A 9,902-nucleotide genomic window follows, 5' to 3' on the forward strand; every position below is an offset into this window, starting at 1 on the left:
AGAGGCCCAGGTCTTTTCCGGGGCGGGGAGGGGGGATGCAAACCCCGTTCAAAACTCAGTAAGCAGAGGTCTCCTTGTGACTTTCTCTTCTTCGGAATCCATTTTGCTCCTTAACCACGCACACCGGGGTCAGCTAGGAGGCTAGACGGTGTTGAGGAAAGGGGCGCGCTGTCCCTTTTTCCTCCCTGGGCGAGCCCAGCACCAGATTCACAGGGATCAGCCAGGTCCCCTGCGCCCTGTTCCTGAGGGACAAGAGTTAAGGGGCATTTGTGATGCGGGGTGACTGCAGCTGAGACTTGGCTTGGGCCATTTTCCCTGCTTGGAAAATGATAGCTTCCGTGTCACAAACTGATCATTGCGGTAGGTTCCCGGTCCCCTCCGGGCAACCAGGGAGGTCCCAGGAGAGGAGGTGCGGGTGGGAGGGGCGGGAAGCTGACAAGGCAGGTGGGGGCGGGGAGGGGGACGCCCCTGGGAGCACGTCCGCCAGCCTCTGGGCTGCAGGTTGCGGACAGGCTCTGAACCGTGCGCACTGGGAAGCTGGGGAGGGTCCGTGCGGCTGTGAGTGAGTAGGAGGGGAGAACCGAGAGCAGGTGAAGATGGACTGTCCACTTCTCATCCATGAAGGCCCAGCTCACCATCCAGCTCAGGACCAACTGCCAGGCGTCAGAGCAACAGCGCTCTTCCACCTGCAGTCTGGTCGGGGACCGCTGCAACACCTGGAGGCCTGTTGGAATGCAGACTCTCCGGCCCCTCCCCCGACCAGACCAGCTGAGTCAGAATCTGCATTTTAACAAGACCCCCAGGGGATTTGTATGCGCATAAAAATTTGAGGGGCGGTCCCAGGCCTGGCTAATTACCCCAATCCCAGTGGGTCACAGCTGCTGTAATCTGCTAACCCTCTCCGTCAAAACGAAGCTCCCACTTTTCTGGAAGCTGTACCATCCTTCCTCTGGGAGTGCTTTTGGAAGCAGAGTAGGCAGAGTGAGTGCAGACACGTGATTTACAAACAGGTGCCTGGTTCTTGCACACACGGGGCAAGTTCCAAGCCAGTGGGAGCTCCTCCTTGCCACCCTCCGCTTCCTTCCCAGAACCAGAACCAGAACCCCCCTGGAACCCACTTGATGGCAAGCTGATGCTCTGGACAGATGACAAGCGGTGGGGGGGGGGGCAGAGGGGCCTGCCGCATGCTCCTGCCCGGCTTCGCTGGGCTGGCATCACACCGACTGCTTCAGAGCACCCAGGCCTTGGTGGTTTTCCCGTCAACTCTGGGTGGACACAGGCAGCGCACTTCCCCCAGGTTTGAGTCCAGCCCCGCCAGCAAGTACATTCGTTCTGAATGGTGACAGGTAGACTTCCCTTTGGAGTGGGGTTTTGGCCCTTGGAAACTCCTGGGTCACTGTTGGAAGGAGACTTGAAAACAGAGGAGAAATAAGTTCTCCTGGAACCTGTGGCCGAAGAAGGGAGGAAGAGGAAAAACTAAGAGAAGGAGACACTTGACCCGTGCAGGCATGTGGCTTCGCCTGCCGTGCCCAGGGCTGCCTCTCCTCCCTCGGGAACACAGCAAGTCCTCACAAAACAGTCGCTGAATGGACCAAAAATACACAGACTCCTCCACACTGCCGCTGCTCAGTGTTAGAGCAGCTCTCGCTTAATCCCCTCGCGCTCACACAGAGCCCCCGAACCTCTCTGAGACGGGTGCAAGGAACAACCGCTTCACAAGCCTGGGGCTCGGAACCCAGGCCTTGCTGGCCCCTTGCCGGTCTCCACACCTGCCTACCTTGGCCCTTGCACACTGGCGGAGAGTCTGTTTGTTCATCCAAGTCAGTAATCAGGAGCTCCTGGATCTATGGGGCCGCTTCTTAACTATCTCCTGGGTTCCTAACAAGGAATGTCTGGGTCTGAGCCTTCAGATCCCAGACTGATTCTCCAGGGCTCTGGTCCTTTGGGAGGCTGACTGCTGGCCTTTTTGGTCAGAATAACAGATTTCTTCCAAGAATAACACCCAGATGTACGAAATAGCTCTCAGGGCCACAAATGCAGATTCCTCTAATTTAGGCATCCCTCACAGAGAAGTCTATTCTCACTCACGTTGACAGGTTATTATTGCTACTCAAAGTTGTCGTTTCTTTATTTTTATCTCATCCAAGTACTTTAATTATCTGCTATAACAGTCCCACACCGGAGAAATGTGCTAAAAACTCAAGAATAGCGGACAGGATGCCAGGTATGTATATACCAGAAATATTTGTCAGACCCTGGACCTGAATTGGCAGAACACTGACCTCCACAGACCCACACAGATGGGAGTGGAGTGGACAACTGGTCAGCTCACTGCTGAGCAAGCCCACGATGGAGCACAGTCTGTAAGCACAGCCAACCTTCCAAATGGCCATCAAATTCGACGTGCACAAAGAAAGAGATCTGACCATCAAATTCACCCAACAGGACCGAGGACAGAGCCTTCCTGCTTCCCCAGTGGCAGTGGCGGGCTAGGAAGTGACCCCCTGTGGTTGGCGTGAATATGCCTTCTCTTCCTCCCTTAACTCAAGGAAGGGCACAGTCCTCTTTCTGACCCAGGTCAGGGAACATAGCACTGGCTTGTTTTTCAGAGCTCGCACCCTTGCTGTCTCGGCATGGTGGCTTCCCTGAACTGCTTTCATGTGTGAGAACTGAATGAAAACCCACGTGAGTTGTTTTGCTAAAGGTTCTGTGACATCGGATCTAATATTCTTATCCTATATTTCACCAGAATGTGATAAAAACAATGTATTAATAAAATAATAATCATATAAAGTGGTACCACAGTACTGCAGGGGAAAATGTAGATTGAGGACCTGATTCTGCCACCTGACAACTGGGGGTGCTGGCAGCTCGTCTACCTCGTTTTAGCATGATTTCTAGTTCCTGATTTGCCACCTTTCCTGGGGCCCCCGCCCAGCGGAGGGGACTGCGCGCAGTGCGTTGCGCTCGGGCTCACAGTGTCTCCTCTTGCTTTCTGCCCATTTTAGCGTCACTTTCTTGTGGTTTTTTCACATAAATCTCCTTTGAAAGATATTCTTTGCTAATTATCTTTTCAATTGCCCTCTCCATAAACAAGTAGGGATTTGGCCATCAAAGAACTATGGAAACCAGCGCGCGTGAGCGCACACACACACACACACAGAGCATCTGAAGTGTTTAGTGCCAGGTACACAAATTCTGATGGTCTGATTTTTTAAAAATGAAATTTCAGAAATAACAGTCCAGAGAAAGTGAAGTGCTGACTGTAGCCTGTGACACAACTGTACGCCTCTTCGTAGTATATTAGGACCCGGGATTTACCCAGAAAATCCCACCCTACGGGTAACGGAGGAGTGGGCGTCTGCTTTCTCCCAAGCCAAAGGTTATTGGAAGGTAAAATGTGTATTTTCACGAGACTTGGCTAAATCACCTTTCTCCACTCCTGTGTCTTAATCTCACCTACAGACCCGCCTGGTGATGCCCTAAAGCAAGGCCTGTCCTGGGTATTTACTCTCAAAAGGGCTTCAGGAATTGGAGTATTGATCAACCTAACGTGCCTCCCGGCCCTCCGGTATTCGGTGTCATCGCTCAGGGAAGCTGGGCTCTGTTGACTGACGTCTGCCTTCCCCAGGGGCTGCTTTCATACGACAGAGCGTCCCCGGGAAGAAGGAGTCTGGCTGAGGGCTGCAGGAAGAACGGAGAAGGCCTAGGCTGGAACCCGAGTCAGCCCGCTGGGGCAGCGTCTGGAATAAAACCAGGGCGCTGACCCCGAGCGCAGCCGTCGGCTATAAGGCGGCTTTATACCCGGCAGCACCGAACAGAAAGGCCGGAAAAGAGGGGGGACCTGAGCAAGAGAAGCTCTGTAGGTCTCTGTCCCAGGTGGGGTTTCAAATGAGAGGAGGGTCCGGGGAAACGGCTGTCTGCAGCCCCGGTTACCCGCGAACTTTTTCCTGGAGAGAGGCTCCGGGCATAATTTACAGCATTCCAGCCCGAGGCTTTCGTGCCAGACGCTCTGAATCAACCTTTAGAAACCAGAGCTGCCGGGAAGGGAAGGAGCGGGCGAGCGCAGGGGAGGCAGCGCCGCCGAGGGCCTCCGGGCTGCGCGAGCGCGCGGCTCCCTGCGGCCGGCGGGGCCGGGCGGGCTCCGGCAGCGTCCGCGGCCCGTCCTCGGCTTCCCGGGGCGGCCGCGCGCGCCGGGAGGGTCCCCGGGGCCGGCCCCGCCCGAGCCCACGACACCTCCCCCGGCGGCCGCGGCCGGCACGGGATTGCGCAGAACCTCGGGGCCTCCAAGGAAACGCCAGCCCCCTCGGAGGCGTTTTCGGAGAGACTCGGAGAGGCCGCCGGACGGTGCGGGCTCCCGGGTGGCGGGGCGAGAAGCGCGGGGGTAACGGAGGGTTCGGGTCGGTCCCGGGGCCGCGCGGCCGACAGGGGGCGCCGCGTCACTGCGGAAGCCGGGGGCCCGGAGCCCGGCCGCCGAGGGGCGCGCCCTCCGCCCCGGGCCGCGCTCGCTCCTTTGCTCGGGCGTCAGTTCTAGAACCACATTGTCGGTCACGAGCAAGAGGGGAGTGGGCGCTCACAGGGGCGCGCGGACGGCGTTAACCGGAACACTCCCGCGTTTTCAGTCCCATGCACACCAGAAAGCCGTCTGTCGTTTCGCGGGTTTGCCTGTCTGATTTGGCGTCTCTTTTCTACTGAATGTAAGAAGGGTCCCGCGGGGAGGAGGAAGGGTGTGTGTGCGCGTGTGCGGGTGTGTGTGTGTTTCTGCCCTGGGCCTGCTCAGAAAGCTTTGAAAAACAGGCAACTCCTCTTCTGAGCGCCAGTGCGCACCCCAGCCCCCGGGAGAACAGCGAGGTTGTTTCCACCCGCGCTCGGGGACCCGGTGCGAGATGCACCCCCACCCCACCCCACCCCACCCTTTCGCACACCGAGGCTACCCGCGCATACACCCACGGCACTTCCCGGCCGCTCCGGCCCGGCCTGCCCCTCCTGGGAGCCCTCAGCGCCTCCAGACTTTGGCTGTGGTGGACGCTGCCCCGGATCTCGGTCAGCGGGCCCATCAACGCCCTCACTATGAATTGGGCCGACCAGCCGCGTCTGCATCTTTAGTTCAAAGGTTGCAGGCCGCGCGAGCCGGAGGGCAGGGGTGGGGTTCCCCGCGCCCACTGCTCCTCTCCGCCGCCCGCTAGCTGCCCCTCGCCGTCCTCCCGCTCGGGGCGCTCTGCTCCAGCCACCTCGCCTCTGTCTTCTGCCACCGTTACCCACAACTCTGGACAGGTGGGCCAGGCTCTCACTGGTTCCTGTCTTTCTCTCTTTGGGTGGGGGGCTGCTTCCTCGTGGCCCAGCCGGGTTCTTAGAACCAGGAAAGCCTGGCCCCCTCTACACACCTGTAGTGACCCCTCCCCCCGGCTCACTGGGGTCTGGGCAGCTGGCCCAGGGCAGGTGATGGTTAGAGCTCAGAAGCTGGATCGCAAATAGAAAGGACTGTACGGCTGCGGGACTTCTCATTCTCACAAAACCGTCCCGCAGGAAAACGGAGAAGACAGAAACCCCCCTGAGGTGGATTCATGTGCCCCGCTGCTGATTCCTGAACTCCTGTCTCCTCCCGCCCTGTTTGTTTTAGTTACGAAATGCTGTGGGCACCTCGGTTGTGACTGAAAAGTAACCTTGAAACACGCCGTCCTGACTGTCAGAGACAAATAGTCTCCCAACCGTCGCTGCCACTGGCGGGGCCGCGTGCTCCCGGCCCCCGGACGGTGGGGACGGGGCTCCTCCCCGCCAGCCTCGCCGTCGGGCCCCGGAGGCCGGGCTCCGAGGCGGCAAAGAGCCGAGGCAGCGGGACCTGGCGCCCCGCGCGCCTCCCGGAGCCGCTCTGGGTCTTAACTGTAACGGGCGGGGCCACCCAGAAGCAGCGGCGGGCGAGTTAAAGGTGTGTACACAGTTTTTCTAAGTACGACAGCGCTTTGCAAATTGGCTCTGTCACCGGCTTGTTATTTTGACAGGGAATGGGCATTGAGAGCGAAGAAACCCGGGATAAATAAATGCGGCTTTGGGAGGGCTCTGCAGAGGGGAGACAGGGCGAGGAGGCCGGACGCGCCCTCGGATGGGAGCACCAAGCGCCGGGCGCTAAGGACGGGATGGGGGTGTCAGAGCCCTGGGCCCCTCCAGGGGGTGGCCTCCTTCCAGGTCCCTCCTCCCCTGGGGAATCCCCGCAGACACGGGCGGGGGTGCGGGAGAGGGCTCGACCCGGGAGCCCTCGCGCCCACCCGCCCCGCTCGACCGTCCGGGCGCTGCCCGCGGGGCGGGCGCGGAGGGCAGGTGCGGGGCGCCAGCCAAGGCTCCCTCTCACCCAGGTGTGAGCTGATTATTCAAATGGGCTGCCCCGGGTCTGGGGATTGGAGGCCCGCGCCGGCGCGCCGCGCTATATCACCAGCCGCCCACGTCACTGCGGCACTTGTCCGCTCCGCGGTCCACACCTCCTCCGCCCCCCCATCTCCTCCTCCTCTTCCTCCTCCTCCTCCTCCTCTCCACCCCCCACCCGCCCCCGCGCCGCGCGCTTCCCGCCGCCTCCCGGCAGCTCGGCACTGCCAGCCTCGGCCTCCACCGGGCAGCCCGCGAGCGCGGCGGCGGCGGCGGCGGGCAGCGGGCTCTCCCAGCAGCCGGGCTCGGCGCTGGGCCTCCTCCTACCCTCCGGCCCCCTCCTCCCGCGACTCAGCCCTCCCGCCCACTTCCAACTACCGCCTCCGGCCGGCCGAGGGAGCGAGGGAGTGGAGCCGAGAGAGAGGGAGCGCGAGAGAGGGAGGGAGGGGACGGTGCCTTGGCTGACTTTTTTTTAAAAGGAGGGTGGGGGTGGGGGGTGATTGCCGGTCGTTTGTTGTGGCTGTTAAATTTTAAACTGCCATGCACTCGGCTTCCAGTATGCTGGGAGCGGTGAAGATGGAAGGGCACGAGCCGTCCGACTGGAGCAGCTACTATGCCGAGCCCGAGGTAGGCACTCGCCTTTTCCGGGGGAAGCGGGGTGGCGGCGTCCGCTCCCGGCCCCGGCCTCAGGACCGCTTCCCTGGCCGGCTGCCGCCCCCCACCCCAGCCGCTCTGGGCAGCCGCCTTTTCCTCCCTCCTTCGACTCAGATGGGTCTCTTTTTTATACGACACACTGTTAGCCTTGAGATAATATTAACTTTGTGATCAAATATTGACTTGCGGCGCCTCCAAATCCTCTTCGTGGCCGAGCCACGCACTATCCTAACAGAGTTATGTTTGGCAGCGCGCGGCTGGGGAGGGGTGGGAGGTCGGCCGGCGAGGGGGTGGGGAGCTGGAGAGGAGAAGGTGGGTAGGAGTTGGGGGCCGAGGTGGAGGAAGAGCCAAAGACTAGGGGACAAAGAGAAAGAAAGTTTGTGGCTGCAGAGCCCAGCCGCGTGTAGTTCGGCTCGCGGTCCCCTCCCTGTCCCTCCATTCAATGCCTCCGGCCGGCCGCAGACTCCAAGCAGGCGGCGCGTTTCGGTTCCCCTGGGGCCAAGGATGGGGTCCCCGGAGGAAGGCTGAACGGCGAGGACCCTGGGATCGTCTCCGCTGGAGGCCACCCGGCGCCCCGCCCGGTGTCCCACAGGTCGCTGGTCAGGGTCGTAGGCGGCGCCCGGGGCCGCGGCGCCTGCTCGGTATGCTGGCTTGAGAGCTGGGGAGACTCCGTGGAGGGGAGATGCCTTGGGGGTGCCCGGCTCGGGGGCGCGCCAGGGGAGCCCAGTCTTAGAATCGGAACTAGGCGCAGGAGGGCTAGGAACCGGCTACAGGCGCAGAGCGGCAGTCCCCTCGCCACCTCCCCGAGGGTGATGGTGGCGCCCTCCGGGTGAAAAGGTCCCGGGACCCGGCGAGGGAAGGACTCCCCGGAGGCCTCCCCGGAGGCGGGGGCCTGGGCTGGCCCGGTGGGCGGGAGGTCCGGGCGCGCTCCGGCCGCGGTGCTAACGCTGTGCGCCTCCCTCCCGGGCTCTGTCCTCAGGGCTACTCCTCGGTGAGCAACATGAACGCCGGCCTGGGGATGAACGGCATGAACACGTACATGAGCATGTCGGCGGCCGCCATGGGCAGCGGCTCGGGCAGCATGAGCGCCGGCTCCGTGAACATGTCGTCGTACGTGGGCGCGGGCGTGAGCCCGTCCCTGGCCGGCATGTCCCCCGGGGCGGGCGCCATGGCCGGCATGGGCGGCTCGGCCGGGGCGGCCGGCGTGGCGGGCATGGGGCCGCACCTGAGCCCGAGCCTGAGCCCGCTCGGGGGGCAGGCGGCCGGGGCCATGGGCGGCCTGGCGCCCTACGCCAACATGAACTCCATGAGCCCCGTGTACGGGCAGGCGGGCCTGAGCCGCGCGCGCGACCCCAAGACGTACCGGCGCAGCTACACGCACGCCAAGCCGCCCTACTCCTACATCTCGCTCATCACCATGGCCATCCAGCAGAGCCCCAGCAAGATGCTGACGCTGAGCGAGATCTACCAGTGGATCATGGACCTCTTCCCCTTCTACCGGCAGAACCAGCAGCGCTGGCAGAACTCCATCCGCCACTCGCTCTCCTTCAACGACTGCTTCCTCAAGGTGCCGCGCTCGCCCGACAAGCCCGGCAAAGGCTCCTTCTGGACCCTGCACCCCGACTCGGGCAACATGTTCGAGAATGGCTGCTACCTGCGCCGCCAGAAGCGCTTCAAGTGCGAGAAGCAGCTGGCCCTGAAGGAGGCCGCGGGCGCCGCGGGGGGCGGCAAGAAGGCGGCCGCCGCGGCCCAGGCCTCGCAGGGCCAGCTCGGGGAGGCCGCCGGGCCGGCCTCCGAGACTCCGGCGGGCACCGATTCGCCCCACGCGAGCGCCTCCCCGTGCCAGGAGCACAAGCGAGGGGCCCTCGGCGAGTTGAAGGGGACGCCGGCCGCGGCGCTGAGCCCCCCGGAGCCGGCACCCTCGCCCGGGCAGCAGCAGCAGGCTGCGGCCCACCTGCTGGGGCCTCCCCACCACCCCGGCCTGCCGCCCGAGGCCCACCTGAAGCCGGAGCACCACTATGCCTTCAACCACCCGTTCTCCATCAACAACCTCATGTCCTCGGAGCAGCAGCACCACCACAGCCACCACCACCACCAGCCGCACAAAATGGACCTCAAGGCCTACGAACAGGTGATGCACTACCCCGGCTACGGCTCCCCCATGCCGGGAAGCCTGGCCATGGGCCCAGTCACAACCAAAGCGGGCCTGGACGCCTCGCCCCTGGCCGCGGACACCTCCTACTACCAGGGGGTGTACTCCCGGCCCATTATGAACTCCTCTTAAGAAGACAACGGCGGCTCGGCCAGACCAGGACCAGGACCAGAGAGAGAGGAAGTGGGGTGGAGACTTTCAGGAAGGGAGACTGGAAAGACACGAGGGAAAAGGACCCATCACGCCCCCACGCAGCCCCCGGGACAGCTGTCTCCCTGACCTGCTGCGGCCCTCCCTCCCTCACAGGGGCCACACTGATATCTGTCATCATCCCACGTAAGGAGGGAAAGGGAAAAGGATAAACAGTCAAAAAAAGGCAAAAAGCGAAGTGTCGGTCCCTCCGCTTGCGTGCAGACGCCCTGCTTCTTTAAGCACCTGCGGGCTCTGACTTCCTGTTGTCGGTGTTCCTCTCCATCACTCTTGCCGCAGCGAAGTCTTACTTTATTAAAAAAAAAAGAAAGAAAACAAAAAAAAAAAGGCAAAAAACCCCCACAAACTTTTGTGAGTTACAGTGTAAAACCATGTAGTTTTAACAGAGAACAGAGTTGTACTATTGTTTAAAAAGAGAAAAAAAATGATGTAAGAGTCTGTTGTAAATGACCAAGAAAAAGAAAAAAAAAAAACAAGCATTCCCATTCTTGACACGGTGAAATCCAGGTCTTGAGTCTGATTAATTTAT

General features: G+C 61.5%; 1 protein-coding gene across 1 annotated transcript; it reads left to right on the forward strand.

Moving 5' to 3' along the window:
* Nucleotides 1-6,897: 6,897 nt before the first annotated feature.
* FOXA2 (forkhead box A2) lies at nucleotides 6,898-9,295 on the forward strand. Its single transcript, XM_072943542.1, has 2 exons — nucleotides 6,898-6,984; nucleotides 7,991-9,295. The coding sequence occupies exons 1-2, from the start codon at nucleotides 6,898-6,900 to the stop codon at nucleotides 9,293-9,295; spliced, it is 1,392 nt and encodes a 463-aa protein (XP_072799643.1).
* The last annotated feature ends 607 nt before the right edge of the window (nucleotides 9,296-9,902 follow it).

The sequence above is a fragment of the Vicugna pacos genome, chromosome 19, assembly GCF_048564905.1.
Source record: "Vicugna pacos chromosome 19, VicPac4, whole genome shotgun sequence".
Classification (NCBI taxonomy): Eukaryota; Metazoa; Chordata; class Mammalia; order Artiodactyla; family Camelidae; genus Vicugna; species Vicugna pacos.

Coding starts and splice junctions, on each gene's coding strand:
- FOXA2 (XM_072943542.1), top strand. CDS start 6,898: ATGCACTCGGCTTCCAGTATGCTGGGAGCGGTGAAGATGGAAGGGCAC. Junction 6,985..7,990: donor GCTACTATGCCGAGCCCGAG/GTAGGCACTCGC, acceptor CTCTGTCCTCAG/GGCTACTCCTCGGTGAGCAA.